This window comes from Eucalyptus grandis, chromosome 1, assembly GCF_016545825.1.
Source record: "Eucalyptus grandis isolate ANBG69807.140 chromosome 1, ASM1654582v1, whole genome shotgun sequence".
NCBI classification, from domain to species: domain Eukaryota; kingdom Viridiplantae; phylum Streptophyta; class Magnoliopsida; order Myrtales; family Myrtaceae; genus Eucalyptus; species Eucalyptus grandis.
The window spans coordinates 36,219,027-36,237,418 of NC_052612.1; the positions used below are offsets into that span (position 1 = coordinate 36,219,027).

The 18,392-nt window shown below is 39.6% G+C and overlaps 1 protein-coding gene and 1 pseudogene across 1 annotated transcript; both read left to right on the forward strand.

The window, feature by feature from the left end:
• The first annotated feature begins 6,428 nt into the window (after nt 1-6,428).
• On the forward strand, nt 6,429-9,174 carry LOC104456640 (annotated as a pseudogene).
• Nucleotides 9,175-13,815: 4,641 nt separating this feature from the next.
• LOC104456648 (G-type lectin S-receptor-like serine/threonine-protein kinase At2g19130) lies at nt 13,816-16,932 on the forward strand. The gene is given in 3 exon segments (XM_039309101.1): nt 13,816-16,313; nt 16,316-16,482; nt 16,484-16,932. Coding segments are annotated over 3 exon segments (2,487 nt in total). The 5' UTR covers nt 13,816-14,266; the 3' UTR covers nt 16,757-16,932.
• Nucleotides 16,933-18,392: the final 1,460 nt, after the last annotated feature.

Below are 18,392 nucleotides of genomic sequence, written 5' to 3' on the forward strand. Positions count from 1 at the left end.
TAAAAATACCTTAAATGAAAAAAAAGAAATTCAGACGCAAGGGTTAGGACAAAAACAGAAAATAGGAACTTGCAAAGCATATCAGGTTCACCTGTCTGGTCTTCAATTTCAGTTCGGAAAGAACAAAAAGGAAAGAGATTTTCCACAAATATAGGGTCAAATTAACCTAAATCTATCATTAGCACCAACCAAAATTGATAGTCAAGTGTAGCGATGAAGCCACCATAGTAACGTTCCAAGCATCAAGAGGACTACATTGACACTAATCCTGCAGAGAAAGTTACATATGTACGGAAATTGATAAAACCGTCAAAGCCTATAATGGACGCTACGCCAAGTACCAATAGCTCCAAATCCGGGAGGAGGTCTCTTCACGCCATCACCCGTAGCCAAGGGCTTAGGACCCACTGACACAGTCGATAAGGCTTTTTTGATAAAGACATACAACCAATGTGATTCGTATATATAGGGAATAAATCAACGCGGTAATCTAGAGCTTAGTCCCTTGACTAACAAGTCGGTTCAGCATCTGTGTGGAATGAGGGCATTTTGTTGAAGATACTAACTTCAAGATTAGCTTAGACAAGAGCAGGAATATCAAGAAAATTGGACCAAGCATCGTGAAAAGAAAATCTTGTTGGTCCAGCTTTCCAATGTATGAATGACTTTGACTCTTGGTTTCTTCCTTTGTTGTTGAATAGAGCAGTTAAAACTGTATTCTTGCTTTACCAATGTCCAGTCCGCCTATGTTTCAAGTCTAGCTTGATCACTCAACGTACGATCTTGAGTTGGAGTGCTCACTGCTCAGATTCATTGTATGTTATTTAGTTGGACCAGTAGCGTCTTCTTCACTCTAGGGTATGCCCGTACTCATCCATTGGTCTCGGCATTCGAACTTAAATAAGACCTCTCGTATGATGCCGGCCTAAATGCTTCTATCTGCGTATTCCATGAAAATGCCCTGGTCTCAGTAAGTTTCCACATATTACTCTGCGCGTTTTTTGACTCCTTCTTTGAGATCTCTTACCTCACCCTCACTCCAAGCACACACAGATATATACTTCCCCTGTGAATTATGTTTCTAAACCTGTCCGCTCGAACCTTGTTTGGTACAGCCTGGATAGCAACAACGGTAGTCCATGATCGTTCACACGCCCAATTTTCTTGCTTTGCTTATCTCTCTGCACCACCCACCTCCGTCTTGGCTCCAACACCATCTCCACCAACCAGTCCCTCTCCGGCAACCAAACCTTAATCTCCTCTGGCCGCTGTTAAAGAGACAGAACAAAGAAGAGTAGAACAGAAGTTGATAGAAGCAAAGAGGAGTAGAGCAAACTTGAAGAAAAGATGAAAGATGAGCTGGCCAACTATAAAGAAGTTGAAGAAACAGAAGCTGACCTGGTGATCCGTAGAAAAGCTGAGTTGGCAATCCTTGTGAAGAATCTGAATATACAAGCTGATCAAATGGAGCTGCACGTGTGTCACGTTTAATCATTCTGTTACTAAAGTTGTTATTTCTGGTTTGCACTTTAGTATAAAAGGATTTGAAGAAAACTGTTGTACGAGTATGATTCATTCTGCTGAAAGCTTGAATTACTCTGTTCTCTGAATTTCCTCTGTTCTTCTTGAAGTTCTCTCTGTTCTTTATGTATCTTTGTTCTTCTTCATATAGCAGAACCTTGTAAGATTGAATGAGAAGAAAGGTTGAAGGAAATATTCAATTGATGTATTGCAACTGATTGTTCAGCAATTACAGAATACAGAAATCTCTTGAATACAGGTTCTTCTCTAGATTTTGTTTCTTCTCATGGTATCGAGCATGTTTCTGGGAGTTCTAGATCTAATATGTGTTACTGAAAGTCTGTGTGAAAGATCACATGAACAAGACATTACGAAGATCTTGTTGATTTCTCAATAAGCTGATTTTCGCAATTTACTTGATTGTTCCTCGCATCTTCAAAGTTTCCTAAAGAAATAGTATGGCAACGAGAGTGCAGAAGTATCCTTTTCCTATCCATGTGAATATAGCCAACTTTGTTACAATCAAGTTGAATGAAGAGAATTTTCTGTTATGGCAAGCGCAATTTAGCAGGTTTATGAAAAGTCAAGATTTGATTGGCTTTATTAATGGTGAAACATTATCACCTGCTCAAATGATGCAAACTGAGATTGGAGAAGTGATGAATCCTATCACCTGGAATGGACAAAAACCGATCAACTAATCTCATCATGGATAAGCGGTGCAGTATCAGAGAATATTTTAAGCTTGATAATTGGCTTAGAAACTTCATTCGAGGTATGGCAGGCTCTTATAAACCGATTTACTCATAAGTCTGTAGCAAAAGAATTTGAGTTAAGATGAAAATTACAGGCTTGTAGGAAGAGAGATAGACCATTAAGTGAATACCTTCGAGAATTTAAAACTATCTGTGATCAATTGAATGCAATTGGAAAGCCTGTTGATGATATAATCAGGATGTTTGGCATAATTGAAGGGTTAGGTTCTGAATATGAAACCTTTAGAACAACCATGTACTGTCTTAAACCCCAGCCAGAGTATGATGAGGTTATCTCCCAACTTGAGAGATTTGAAACTAGATTGCAAACATATTATGTGAACCAGTACAATACTAACCTGGCATATTATGGACAAAGAAAGACTGAAACAGGTTTGCAGAGGTTTAATTCTAGTAATCAAGGAGGAAGTATTCAAGGGGGATACAACTCTGGCAGAGGACAGTTCATTAATAGAAGAGGTCGTGGAAATAATTTTACTGGAACAGGAAGGAATCAATAGAATACTCTGAACTTGACAAAGCAATATCGGGTCAATAAGGGTAATTGGTCTAACCATGGACAAGGGTTTAGACCATACACAAACTCTTCTCAGAGATATCAAGGTGTTAGATCCTATCCACCTCAAGGGTCAAATGGTGATAAGCTCGTACAGGATACAAAGCCAATGAATAATGGTCCTCGGAATGTCAAATCAGTAAGAGATCAGGTCATACAGCACTTAGATGCTGGTATCGCTTTGATAATTCATATCAAGCAGATGAAATACCAACTGCTCTAGCAGCTATGCATATTGAAGAACCATATGGCTCGAATGGTATCCAGACTGTGGGCTACATCACACATTACAGCAGATGCTAGTATGATTCAAAACTATGTTGCATATAGTGGTAATGATACAATTATGATAGGAGATGGGTCATATTTATCAATCTCATGTATTGGTAATGGAACCTTAAATACAGCAACTAGTATATTACCACTAAATGATGTTTTAATAGTCCCTGGTCTTTTATATTTGACAAACATGGGGTATATATGAAGGACAATTACAATCATACAACAGTGAAGCTAGGAAGGAAAATCAAGGGGCTGTATCAAGTGGAATCTAGAGGAACAGAAGCTTTCTTCACTCAGGCTCAACATGAAGTAGGAGAAGATGTCTGGCATCAAAGACTTGCTCATACCAGCTTAAAAACAGTAAAGATTCTGCAGAGTCAACATCTAATTCAATATAAGTCGAATGCTCCAAGTATGTGTAGCAGCTGTCAAATTGCTAAGAGCTCATCTTTGCCCTTTCCTATCTCAGAACATATCTCTAATGTTCCTCTAGAAAAGATACATTGTGATGTATGGGGACCATCACCAATTTCATCTGTTCAGAAGTTTCATTACTATGTCATCTTTGTGGATGATTTCTCTCGATATAGCTGGATATATCCAATGAGACAGAAGTCAGAAGTATATGACGTGTTTGTTTTGTTTCAAAGACTAGTAGAGAATCAACTCGATCACAAGATCAAAGTGTTTCAAAGTGATGGAGGAGGAGAATTCACAAACATCAAATTTCAGAATCATCTACAACAGTGTGGGATTAAACATAACATCTCTTGTCCTTATACACCATAACAAAATGGTGTCTCCGAGAGGAAGCATCGACATGTGGTTGAATTGGGTCTAGCAATGCTGTATCATGCAAGAGTACCATTAAAATACTGGGTAGATGCCTTCATGACAGCAGTCTATGTAATCAATATGCTCCCCACAACAAAACTGAATATGAACTCACCTCACTATAAGCTGTACAAACAGAGACCAAATTATGCTCATCTACGGGTTTTTGGATTAGCTTGTTATCCTTGCCTCAGATCCTATACAAAGCATGAATTTGATCCAAGGTCTCTCATGTGTATATTTCTTGGATACTGTGAGAAACATAAAGGCTACATGTGTCTTTTGCCTACTAATGGACGTGTCTATATTAGTAGACATGTAGTTTTTGATGAAAAAGAATTGCCCTTTACTCGAAAAACTACTTCTGAATATCGACAAGGATCTGAACTATACAAGCATTGGATAAGAAGTTCAGCATCTACTACATCCAATACTACCAAACAGATTCAGCCACAAGCCAATAAATCAAGTGAATCTTTGCAGAGTACTAGATCAAGTCGATCACCCGAAATACGAACAGTGAGATCAGCAATGTAAATCATGCAGTTATGCCACAAATGAACATAGTACCTAATGCTGAGCTTCAGATCACTCCTGATAATGCATTCAATAATGTTGAAACACCTCAGATATCTCCAGATATTGAACAACAAGTGTCTATCAGTCAAGAATCTGACTCGACATCTCCTGCTAACACAGAACAACCACAAATTAGTCCTATATCAGAAGTCACACAAGGTACATTATCTACTCATCCTATGCAAACTAGACTAAGATCTGGGATTATTAAAGCAAATCCCAAATATGCATGTTTGGTTGAATATCAGGTTCCAATTGAACCAAAGTCAGTAAAATCTGCATTAGCACACACAGGATGGTGTCTAGCAATGCATGAAGAAATGGATGCTTTATATCAAAACAAAACCTGGGAGTTAGTCCCTAGAAATGATCAAATGAATGTTATTGGCTGCAAATAGGTGTTTAAAACTAAACTTGCACCAGATGGCAGTTTAGATAGACTAAAAGCTCGACTTGTAGCCAAAGGTTTTCATCAATAAGAAGGTCTTGATTTCACAGAAACCTATAGTCCTGTAGTAAAGCATGCTACAACCCGAATAATTCTCTCAGTAGCAATGGTAAAAAGTGGCCAATTCATCGTTAGATGTTAAAAATGCCTTCTTACATGGTAACTTGAGTGAAACAGTTTATATGGAACAGCCACCAGGTTTTAAAGAATCACAGAGACCTCATCATGTTTGTCTTCTTAGAAAATCCCTCTATGGACTTCGACAAGCCCCTCGAGCTTGGTTTGACAAGTTCAGCAATTTCTTACTAGAATATGGGTTCTTTTGTAGCTCAACTGATCCTTCCTTGTTCATTCTACATGCTGGTAAAGAAACAATCCTCTTACTACTATATGTTGATGATATCCTTTTAACTGGAAGCTCATCTCAAGTTTTCTCTGGTCTCATTACTGCTCTAAGTCTTCAGTTTCATATGAAGGATCTTGGTTCACTACACTATTTCCTTGGCAATGAAGTTAAGCGTACCCCTGACCATTTGTTCCTTTGCCAAGCCAAATATGCTATAGATCTTCTCACCCGAACCCATATGCTCGAGTCTAAACCAATTTCAACTCCCCTTTCATTAAGACCAACCATTTTGATCAATGACTCTATGGCCTTGTCAAATCCTGCTAAGTATAGAAGCATTGTTGGTGGCCTCCAATACCTCACCTTAACTCGGCCAGACATTGCCTATGCCACTAATCTACTCTGCCAGAAAATGCAGAAACCTACCATTGCAGATCTCCATAGAATGAAAAGAGTACTAAGATATGTTAAAGGTACAATCCACTTTGGCTTATTCATTCATTCACAAAGCACCATGCATCTCTATGGATTCTCAGATGCAGACTGGGCTGGATGTACTGAAACCAGAAGATCAACAACTGGATTTTGCACATATCTTGGCTCCAATCTCATCTCTTGGGCAGCAAAGAAACAGCCAACAGTTAGTAGGTCTTCTACAGAGGCTGAGTACCGTGCACTTGCATCAACCACTGCTGATCTCACTTGGATCAGCTTTGTCTTACGAGACATCGGTTGTTCTCTTACTCCTCCAATTCATCTATACTGTGACAATAAATCATCTATCTCACTCACTGTTAATCCTGTCTTACATGCTCGAACAAAACATATTGAAGTAGATTTTCACTTTGTTCGAGAAAATGTATCTTCTGGGTCGTTACATGTAAAATATATTCCCAGTAATTACCAACTTGCTGATATCTTTACAAAACCTTTGTCAAGAATAGCACATTCTCATCTACGAGTCAAATTGGGAATTTGTACTCTTCCCATTCCCAATTTGAGGGGGGATGTTAAAGAGACAGAACAAAGAAGAGTAGAACAGAAGCTGATAGAAGCAAAGAGGAGTAGAGCAAACTTGAAGAAAAGATGAAAGATGAGCTGGCCAACTATAAAGAAGTTGAAGAAACAGAAGCTGACCTGGAGATCCGTAGAAAAGCTGAGTTGGCAATCCTTGTGAAGAATCTGAATATACAAGCTGATCAAATGGAGCTGCACGTGTGTCACGTTTAATCATTCTGTTACTAAAGTTGTTATTTCTGGTTTGCACTTTAGTATAAAAGGATTTGAAGAAAACTGTTGTACGAGTATGATTCATTCTGCTGAAAGCTTGAATTACTCTGTTCTCTGAATTTCCTCTGTTCTTCTCGAAGTTCTCTCTGTTCTTTCTGTATCTTTGTTCTTCTTCATATAGCAGAACCTTGTAAGATTGAATGAGAAGAAAGGTTGAAGGAAATATTCAATTGATGTATTGCAACTGATTGTTCAGCAATTACAGAATACAGAAATCTCTTGAATACAGGTTCTTCTCTAGATTCTGTTTCTTCTCAGCCGCAACTTCAAGCTCGGCTTCTTCACACCAGGTAACTCCTCGTACTCCTACATAGGCATCTGGTACAACAAAATCAGCGTGCAAACGGTCGTCTGGGTCTCGAACAGAGACAACCCTGTCACCGATAGGTACTCCACTGAACTTAAGATCTCGGGTGGAAATCTTGTAATGGTCAACGACTCTGAAGTCCCCGTTTGGTCCACGAATCTGACTCCTTCATCTGGGTCGAGCTCCACGGTGGCGGTTCTTGGGGATGATGGCAACTTCACTCTCAAAGACGGGCTGAATTCTTCCGTGACTCTGTGGCGAGCTTCGATCACCTGACGCACACGTGGCTTCGGGGTGCAAAAATGGGAATCGACAAGCGCACGAGCACGAGTCAGCTATTGACATCATAGAAGAACGCCGAGGATCCTTCGACAGGTTTGTTCTCTTTCCAGCTCGAGCCATCTAGTGAGTACTACATATGGTGGAATAGGAATGAGCATTACTGGACCACTGGGGTGTGGGACGAAAATTTTCTCTTTGGTCCCTGAAATGAGATTGAACTATATTTACGATTTCAAAGTTGTGGACAACGAGAACGAGAGCTACTTCACCTAAGTGTACACCAATGCCAACACCATATCAAGGTTTGTGATGGATCTTTCTGGGCAGAACAAGATGGTGTCCTGGTTGCCTTCTTCACTAGCGTGGAACTTGTTCTGGTCTCAGCCCCAGCAACAATGCGAGGTGTAGAGACTTTGCGGGCCTTTTGGTGTTTGCAGCGAGGGTACTGATAATTTCTGCAGCTGCTTGCCAGGGTTTAGCATCAGCTCTCTGAGTGATTGGTCTGGCAGCTGCAAGAGGGATTCGGACTTGAATTGTGCGGCAAATGCTTCAAATGCGGAGAAAGACCATTTCTTGCTAAGGTCGAACATGAAATTGCCTGATGATCCCCAATCTTTAGTTGTCCGGAGCAATCAGGAATGCCGAGCTGCTTGTTTGAGCAATTGCTCTTGCACGGCTTATGCTTTCAAGGATAATGCCTGCTCAATTTGGATTGGGGATCTCTTCAATGCACAACAGCTCGCACAAGGCGATACCACTGGAAGTAGCTCCTATCTCGGGCTTGTTGCCTCCACCGTTGAGGATCCAAGCAAGAAGAGCAATGTGAGTGCCGTGGTTGCTGGGTCTGTTAGCACCACGATAGCCATATTAGCCATTGTCTTGTTCGGCGTTTGGAGATGGAGGAGAAGGGCAATTGTAACAACAAAGACAGTGGAGGGTTCACTGATAGCTTTTGCATACAGGGACTTGCCAGTAGCAACAAAGAATTTCTCAGAGAAGTTGGGTGGGGGCAGGTTCGGTTCAGATTTTAAAGGAACATTCCCGATTCAATTCACATAGTGGTCAAGAAGCTTGAAAGCATAAGCCAAGGAGAGAAGCAATTCGGAACAGAAGTAATCACAATCGGCACCATCCAGCATGTGAATCTTGTCAGGCTTCGTGGGTTCTGCTCTGAAGGTTACACAAGGCTGTTGGTCTACAATTTCATGCCAAATGGTTCTTTAGACTATCATGTCTTTCGTAGAAAGGACTCGAAGACCTTGGATTGGAAAACGAGGTACCAAATTGCTTTGGGAACGGCTCGAGGTCTGGCTTATCTCCATGAAAAGTGCAGAGACTGCATCATACATTGTGACATCAAGCCAGAGAACATCCTTCTAGATGCTGATGTATGTCCAAAAGTGGCAGATTTTGGCATGGCAAAGCTTGTTGGCCGAGATTTCAGCAGGGTGTTGACAACCATGAGAGGCACAAGAGGGTATCTTGCGCCGGAGTGGATCTCTGGAGTGGCCATAACAGTAAAATCTGATGTTTATAGCTATGGGATGATGCTTTTTGAGTTTGTGTCAGGAAGGAGGAACTTAGAGCTATCGAAAAATGGGGCCATCAAGTTCTTCCCAACATGGGCTGCTAGTAAATTAGCCGAAGGAGGTGACCTGCTTAATCTTTTGGACCCAAACTTGATGGCAAATGCCAATACTGAAGAGCTAACTAGGATTAGCAGAGTCGCTTGTCGGTGTGTCCAAGATGAGGAAACTCACAGGCCATCGATGGGGCAGTTTGTTCAAATACTCGAGGGGGTGTTGGATGTGATCCTGCCCAGGATACCGAGTCCTTCAACTGTTTCTTAGTAATCAGGAGCATGGAGTTTTTTTCACTGAGTCGTCATCGTTGAACCAGAGTTACCAGATGAGGAGTAACAACCTAAAATGCTTCCTTGCAGAAGCAAAATAGTTCATCTTCAACAAAGTCCAAGTCTTGAGGATGATAAGATAAGAGCTTAGTACAAGAAGTGCTTCAGTTAGTGCATATACTCTTCTACTTTTTCTGTAGTCAACAAAGAATCTCAGCATTTGGGGATTGGCTTTCTTGGGGCTTTTTTTCCCTAGCTATTTTTGTTACATATATACAAGCAAGCTTGGATGACCGGTTGTAAAGACCCTTCACCTGTATAATGATCTGTTCTCTGCTTTTTGAGATCCAAGGTGATATTGGAAATTAGCATCGAAAACTTTCTGATAATTTTGGCACTGGAATTGGGATCTAACGTATTGGTATCTCCTAGCTTGGATCCCAGCTGGTGCCTCACATGGTTCTCAAATCTGCCCCCATCGCATGCAAAGCAAGCTGTAAGGCTTGGCATTTCTAATTTATAACTCCTTTTGCTACTTGCTTGGTTTATACAATGAGTCATGGTATGAAAATCACCCTTGAAACTCCGGCTTGCTAGGACCGGAATATTAGATCATGATAATTTCCAACTGATCTATGTATTACTAGCAGATCCTAATGTTGAAGCTGTAGGATGTTAATGCCCGCTCCATTTTTCACATAGCATTTATATCTCTTCTAAGGTTGAGTTTTTTAATCACCTCATCGCTTTATGTTTCGAATATGAGTACTCGAACCTTTTAGCAAAACTGATTTATAACGTGATGGATGAGACTTTTGTTGGGTGCTCTTACTCAATTTATAAGTTCTGTAAAACCAAATTCAGTATCTCAATGTTACTTGTTAAAAATCTCTATTGTTTGTTCTGGTGGGAAATTGGTTGAGTTTCTCATTTCAATCGGGTTGATTCAAACAGTATTTTCCATTGCAAGAGGGGATTAAATGCAAGTCCAAGTCCACTTTAATTTATCGTTGAAGAAGCCTGTTTTGGAACGCCTAGCTTTTATTTTTCAGTTCATAATCTATTCATATCAAGGCTAATCTTGTTCGGCCTTCACAATACCATAGTCCCCTCACTTTTGCCAAGCTTCGCCTCATTTGTTTTTCCTTGTTGCCATTACACCTTTTTCTTTTCCTTTCTCCTATACACAATTCTTTAAATAGTTTCAATATGATGTGTTGTTTTTTTTTTTTTTTTTTTTGGTAAGGTCGATATGATGTGTTGTTTCACTTTTCTTGTGGTAATTATTTTACTCTTATTGTTGATCCTTCTCTAGTGAGGAAAAAATACCAAAAAAGTCATAAATATATTACATTGGTACCAATTTAATGTTAAACTTTTCACATTAGTACTAATTCGGTCAATCTGGCCAATTTTGGCTGGCCAGTGTTGATGTGCACGTCGACCAAAATTAGGCTGATGGACTGAATTGGTACCAATATAAAAAAAAAATTAGGATTGAATTGGTCTAATTAAAAGATTTAGAACTGAATTGATTTCAATGCAATAGGTTTATGACTTTTTTTTTATACTTTTCCCTTCTCAAATGCTAGAGGTGCTATTATAATATCTTAACTTCCTTTAGCAATAAAAAGACGTGTAATCTGCTTAAATCTTTATTTAGTTGTGCTTCTACAAAAATCAACCCTCTCTATGATCATTTATTTTAAAGTTATATCTCAAATTTGAATTCGTGAAAGAAATCTGACTAGAGATGAATTGTAAGAAACTAGGTCAATTAAGGAAAATCCTAAAGCCGAATATTTCTGGACGTCGGTAAAGGAAATCTAGATTTCATATTTGGCGTCAGAGTCCAAAGTGCAAATTTGGACCTTAAGTTGCCGATTCGTTAACTCCAACAAAAGGCCAGAACTTGTAGATTATGAAAATCAATTTCCGCATGGGAGTTGGTCAACACAACAACCGAACAAGAAAGATCGGAGTTGGACTAGGTTTCCTTCTTCAATCGGTCGACTTGGCTATTATATACGGAATAACACCTTGAAAAATCCAAAATTGACATATTTATAACAAATTTACCAAAATCTAAATTTATTCAAATTTGTACACCTACGATAAATTCACCTTAAATAATTTTTTTAACTATAAAAAATCTCAAACTAGCACATCTGTCACAAATAGAGAGTAAAATCCAAAATTGATACAACATTAATTGTCAAATGTCATTCAATTCAACAATTTGATAATAAAATTTGAAGAAAATTAATGGACGGTAAATTTGTTACAAGTATATCAAAGTTTTAGATAAATTTTATTACTGGTTCACGATTTATTATGAAATTACCATAAATATAAATATACAATTGTGGATTGCTCCGTTGGTTATGAAGAAATATTAAAGTGTAGTTCTTAGTGAATGTCAAGGGAAGTTCTATATTTGTTAGTGACGGCCAATTGGCACTGCAGGTTTGGTAGTGGGTTCTTCACGGAATAACATTAATAGCTTATGTGTTGGACTCAATTAAATCTTGTGAGGATTTATTTAATTCATTTTTGAGATTGAGATATTATTTCATGAAGAATTGTAAGTTTAAATACTACGTGAATTATTGAGTATAATTGGATCTTGGAAAACATAATAATGTTTGAGTAATTTGAGTCTGGTTGTACTTTTCATTGGATTTGCTCGATCTAGAGTGAATTCTTTGCTGCTCTCTCAATTGACATATGTCACATCAATAGAATCATTTAAATTTGGTGTCCAATTTATTTTCTTATTTTGTCTATTTCATTGTTCAATCAGTTAGATTTCACAATAATTTAAAAGATGAAGGCATTGATAAATGGTCTCTCTACTTTTGCTCAACAATCAAAGTCATTCTTTTAATATTTTTTAAGAACAAAAATCACAAAAACTCCATATTTTGTCGATTGTGATATATTTACTCTAAACTATTTTTGGTGACACCAAAAACTCTAAATTTATACTTGTATGACACATTTATCCTAATTTTTTTTCTATAACACCAAAGTTTTTGGGGTTAATATGTCACATCATACAAATTTGAAGTTTTAGGTGGCACATTATATAAGTTTAGAGTAAATATGCAATATAAGTATGAATTTGGAGTTTTTGGTGTCATAAAATAAGTTTGGGATATATATATCACTCTAAATATAATTTAGAGTTTTCGGTGATTTTACATTTCTTTGGATTTGAAACCGTTCTTGCACTTAAGTGCCATTGGTCGTCCCTGTGTTGGAACACTATTAGCTATTTTTGGTGTCAATTTTTATTTTATTTGTTGAGGATTTTTCTTTCTTTCTCCAAATGTAGGCTGTCTTTCTCCTTTTTAGGTTATTCATTTTACGAAAACTAAAACCCACAAAATATATTGCCTACACTAATGCAAAAACACGATTATTTGTATAGACTCAAGACAAGCAATTGAGTAGCTATGGGCCGTGAGCTCTATGGCTCATGACTTGAGCAAATATGACTGCTACAAGATCAAAGCTCATGCGGCAATGCCATGAGCTCAAAGATTAAGTAGCCATGGCTCAAGCTTTGTGACTCAAATAGACATCATGGCCATGGCCATCTGCGAGCTTGAGCTTGAATAGCCATGGCCAATGCTAACTTAGAGTTGGAGCTCATGGTAATAGTGGGTCATAATGGAGCTCTCTCGTAATTGTGCCCATTTTTTTTTTTTAATGTTTATGTTGCCTAATTTAGCACCTGTTTTTCCTAAAATAATTATATGAGCGGAGTACCACACAATAGGTATGCTGGCATCTTGTTCAGAAAAATTGAATGGCAAAGTATAACGGAATGATTAGTGGTGATACTTCAAGCCACAAAAAATCTTAAGCTTTATCAACTGTGACACATTTATTCCAATTTTTTTTTGTAACATCAAAAATCCCAAACTCGTACACGTGTAGTAATACATTTATCCAAAACTTTTTTTTTTGACACCAAAAAACCCAAACTTATACTTTTGTAACATCAAAACCCCTAAACTTTTGTTTTGTAACAATAAAAACCCGAGACTAATAGTCAAGTCACACATCTACCCCAAAAATTTGGTGTCATAGAAAAAAGTTTGAGGTATTTGGTGTCACAAAAAGAAAAGTTTGAGGTTTTTTATGTCACAAAAAAAAAGTATGGAGTAAATGTGTGACACTGCAATATTTTGAGATAAATGAGTCACATAGGTAAAAGTTTGAAATTTTTAATATTACAAAAAAAAAATAGTTTGGGGTAAATATTTCACAATGGTCATAATTTAAGGTTTTTTGTGGCTTTTACCATACTTTTAAATAGTAGAGAGATGCTTTAAAAAAAGTAGAGGGGATTTTGATTTCCAGGCTAAAATATAAGGGCCACCGGTAAATCGAATCCATAAAGAAAGTGGCATATGTATAGGAATTGATAAAACAGTAAAAGATTATAATGGACACATCGCCAAGTACCATCGCTCCAAGTCCAACCAGAGAGGCCTCTTCACACCAACACGTATGGCCATGACAAAGTCTATAAGGTTTTTCTAGTAAAGGCACACAATCGTGATGTTACATATATATAAATTGGGGAAAAAAAATCAATGTGTCGCTCTAGAGTTTTCCCTCGACAAACAGGTCAGCTCAGCATGCGTGGAACAAGCACATTTTGTTGAAGATATTGGCCTCAAGTCTACCTTAAACAATAGTAGGGACCATAAGAATATTGGACAATGCTACATGAAAATCAAACCTTGTCGGTCCAGCTTTTCAAATATATGAATGACTTTGACACATGGATTTGTTCCTTTGTTGTTGACTGATGCTGGTAAAACTATGTTTAAAGTCCTGCTTGATCACTCAAATGTTTGATGTTGAGTTTGAGTGTTCTCATTGCATGTTATTCCAGTGTATGATGAGGACATGTCCAAGTTGCACCACTAGCGTCTTCTTCACTCTGGGATATGCTCATCCTTGTCCACTGGTATGATGCCTGCTTAAACGCTTCTATCTAGGTACTCCATGACAATGCGCTAGTCTCAGTTGAAGTTTCCCCACGGTACTTTGCGCGTTTCTTGACCCGTTCTTCTTTGAGATCTCTTTCCTCACCCTTGCTCCGAGCACAAACGAGTATATATACTTTTCCCTGTGAATCTTGTTTCTACACATGTAATCCTATATGGTACAGCCATGGATAGCAAAAACAGTAGTCCATGGTCGTTCATACTCCCAATTTTCTTGCTTTGCTCATCTCTGTACACCCACCTCTGTCTTGGCACAGACAAACTCGATGCGAATCGATCTATATCTGGTAATCAAACCTTAACCTCCTTGGGTGGCCACTTTACACTTGGCTTCTTCTCGCCGGGTAACTCCACGTACTCCTACATAGGCATCTGGTACAACAAAATCAGCGTGCAAACCGTCGTCTGGGTCGCCAACCGAGACAACCCTATCACTGACAGGCAATCCACTGAGCTGAAGGTCTCGGGTGGCAATCTTGTGATTGTTAACAACTCCGAAGTCCCCGTTTGGTCCACGAATCTGACTGCTTCTGCATCTGGATCGAGCTCCATGGTGGCGGTTCTTGAGGACGACGGCAACTTCGCTCTCAAAGCGGCTCCGACTTCTTCCGTGACTCTGTGGCAGAGCTTCGATTACCCAACGCACACGTGGCTTCCCGGTGCCAAATTAGGGATCGACAAGCGCAAAAACAGGAGTCAGCTCTTGACATCATGGAAGAACGCTGAGGACCCTTCGACAGGTTTGTTCTCTCTCGGTCTCCAGCCATCCAGTGAGTGCTACGTAAGGTGGAATAAGTCTGAGCATTACTGGAGCAGTGGGGCGTGGGACAATCAGACGAAAAGTTTCTCTTGGGTCCCTGAAATGAGATTGAACTATATTTATGATTTCAAGTATGTGGACAATGAGAACGAGAGCTACTTCACCTATTCAATCAAAAGCTCCTTCAACACCATATCAAGGTGTGTGATGGACCTTTCTGGGCAGGTCAAGATGGTGTCCTGGTTGCCTTCCCAGGTGTGGACCTTGTTCTGGTCTCAGCCCCCGCAACAATGCAAGGTGTATAGACTTTGTGGGCCTTTCAGTGTTTGCAGCGAGCAGAGCGAAGATTCGTGCAGCTGCTTGCAGGGATTTAGCATAAGCTCTCCAATAGATTGGAATCGGAGTGATTGGTCTGGTGGTTGCAAGAGGAATTCGAACTTAAATTGTGCAGCGAATGCGGAGAAAGACCGATTCTGGCCTATGTCTAACATGAAATTGCATGATGCTCCTCAATCTTTAGTTGCAGGGAGCGATCAGGAATGCCGAACTGCTTGTTTGAGCAATTGCTCTTGCACGGCTTATGCTTTCGAGGATAATGCCTGCTCAATCTGGATTGGGGATCTCTTCAATGTGGAACAGCTCAAACAAGGCACTACCCCTAGAAGGAGTTTCTACGTCCGGCTTGCTGCCTCCGAAATTAAGGATCCCAGCAAGAAGAGTAATGTAACTGCAACAGTGGCAGGGTCTGTCGGTGCCGTGGTAGCGATATTAGCCATTGTCTCGTTTGCCGTTTGGAGATGGAGGAGAGGGGCAACTGTAACAACAAAAATAGTGGAGGGTTCACTGATAGTCTTTGCATACCGGGAGTTGCAAGTAGCAACAAAGAATTTCTCAGAGAAGTTGGGTGGGGGTGGGTTCGGTTCAGTTTTCAAAGGAACATTACCTGATTCAAGTCACATAGCAGTCAAGAAGCTTGAAAGCATAAGCCAAGGTGAGAAGCAATTCCGAACGGAAGTAAGCACAATCGGCACTATCCAGCATGTGAATCTTGTCAGGCTTCGCGGATTCTGCTCTGAAGGTGACAAGAGGCTGTTGGTCTACGATTTCATGCCAAATGGTTCCTTAGGCTATCATCTCTTTCATAGAAAGGACTCGAAGACCTTGGATTGGAAAACGAGGTACCAAATTGCTTTGGGAACAGCTCGAGGTCTGGCTTATCTCCATGAGAAGTGCAGAGATTTCATCATACATTGTGATATCAAGCCAGAGAACATCCTTCTAGATGCTGAATTCTGTCCAAAAGTGGCAGATTTTGGCCTGGCAAAGCCTGTTGGCCGAGATTTCAGCAGGGTGTTGACAACCATGAGAGGCACAAGAGGGTATCTTGCGCCGGAGTGGATCTCTGGAGTGGCCATAACAGTAAAAGCTGATGTTTATAGCTATGGGATGATGCTTTTGAGTTTGTGTCGGGAAGGAGGAACTTAGAGCTATCGGAAAATGGGGCCATCGAGTTCTTCCCAACATGGGCTGCTAGCAAGATAGCTGAAGGAGGTGACATGCTTGATCTTTTGGACCCAGACTTGGAGAAAAACGCTGATACTGAAGAGCTAAATAGGATATGCAGAGTTGCTTGTTGGTGTTGCTTGTTGGTGTGCCCAAGATGAGGAAACTCACAGGCCATCGATGGGGCTGGTTGTTCGAGTACTCGAGGGGTTGTTGGATGTGAACCTGCCCAGGATACCGAGAGCCCTTCAACTACTTCTTGATAATCAGGAGCACGTAGTTTTCTTCACTGAGTCGTCATCATCGAACCGGAGTTCCCAGATGAGGAGCAACACCTCAACTGCTTCCTTGCAGAAGCAAAATAGTTCATCTTCAACAAAGTCCAAGTCTTGAGGATGATAAGATAAGAGCTTAGTACAAGAAGTGCGTCAGTTAGTGCATATACTCTTCTGCTTTTTCTGTAGTCAACAAAGAATCTCAGCATTTGGGGATTGGCTTTCTTGGGGCTTGTTTCTCTAGCTATTTTTGTTACGTATAACTACAAGCGAGCTTGGATGACCGGTTGTAAAGACCCTTCGCTCTGTATAATAATCTGTTCTCTGCTTTTTGAGATCCAAGGTGATATTGGTAATTAGCATCGAAAACTTTCTGATATTTTTGGCACTGGAATTGGGATCTAACATATTCGTATCTCCTAGCTTGGATCCCAGCTGGTGTTTCACATAGTTCTCAAATCTGCCCCCATCGCATGCAAAGCAAGCTGTATGGCTTGACATTTCTAAGTAATAACTCCTTTTGCTACTTGCTTGGTTTATACAATGAGTCATGGTATGAAAACCACCCTTGAAACTACGGATTGCTAGGACCGGAATATTAGATCATGATAATTTCCAACTGATCTATGTATTACTAGCAGATCCTATTGTTGGAGCTGTAGGATGTTAATGCCCGCTCCATTTTTCACATAGCATTTATATCTCTTCTAAGGTTGAGTTTTTTTAATCACCTCATCGCTTTATGTTTCGAATATGAGTACTCGAACCTCTTTATAAGTTCTGTAAAACCAAATTCAGTATATCAATGTTACTAGTTAAAAATCTCTAGTGTTTGTTCCGGTGGGAAATTGGTTGAGTTTCTCATTTCAATCGGGTTGATCCAAACAGTATTTTCCATTGCAGTGGGTATTAAATGCAAGTCCAAGTCCACTTTATCGTTGAAGAAGCCTGTTTTGGAAGGCCTAGCTTTTATTTTCAGTTCATAATCTATTCATATCAAGGCTAATCTTGTTCGGCCTTCACAGTACCATAGTCCCCTCACTTTTTCCAAGCTTGCCCTCATTTGTTTTTCCTTTTTGCCATTACACCTTTTTCTTTTCCTTTCTCCTATACGCAATTCTTTAAACACTTTCGATATGATGTGTTGTTTCACTTTTCTTACGCCAATTATTTTACTCTTATCTTTTTTTTTTCTTTGGTGACCCAGGGAACCTCGTGTGCTGCTTCGCGGCAAAGTAAACCCTGGGGAGGAGGAGAGTTACCACCACCATTGCTCCCAGTGTAAGTTAGCATGACACAGCTGGGATTCGAACGCTAGACTTTTTGCGAGAGGAACAAACGCTTGAGTCAACTGCGCCGCAGCGCTGGGTGGTATTTTACTCTTATCGTTGATCCTTCTCAGGTGTGGAAAAATACCAAAAAAGTCATAAATTTTTTGTATTGGTACCAATTTAATGTTAAACTTTTTTACATTAGTACAAATTCAGTCCATCTAGCCAATTCTGGCCGGCCAATGTTGATGTGCACGTCGGCCAAAATTGGGTTGATAGACTAAATTAGTACCAATGTGAAAAAACTTAGGATTGAATAGGTTTAATTAAAAGATTTAGAACTGAATTGGTACCAATGCAATAAGTTTATGACTTTTTTGATACTTTTCCCTTCTCAAGTGCTAGAGGTGTTATTATAATGTTTAACTTCCTTTGGCAATAAAAAGACGGTGTAATCTGCTTAAATCTTTATTTAGTTGTGCT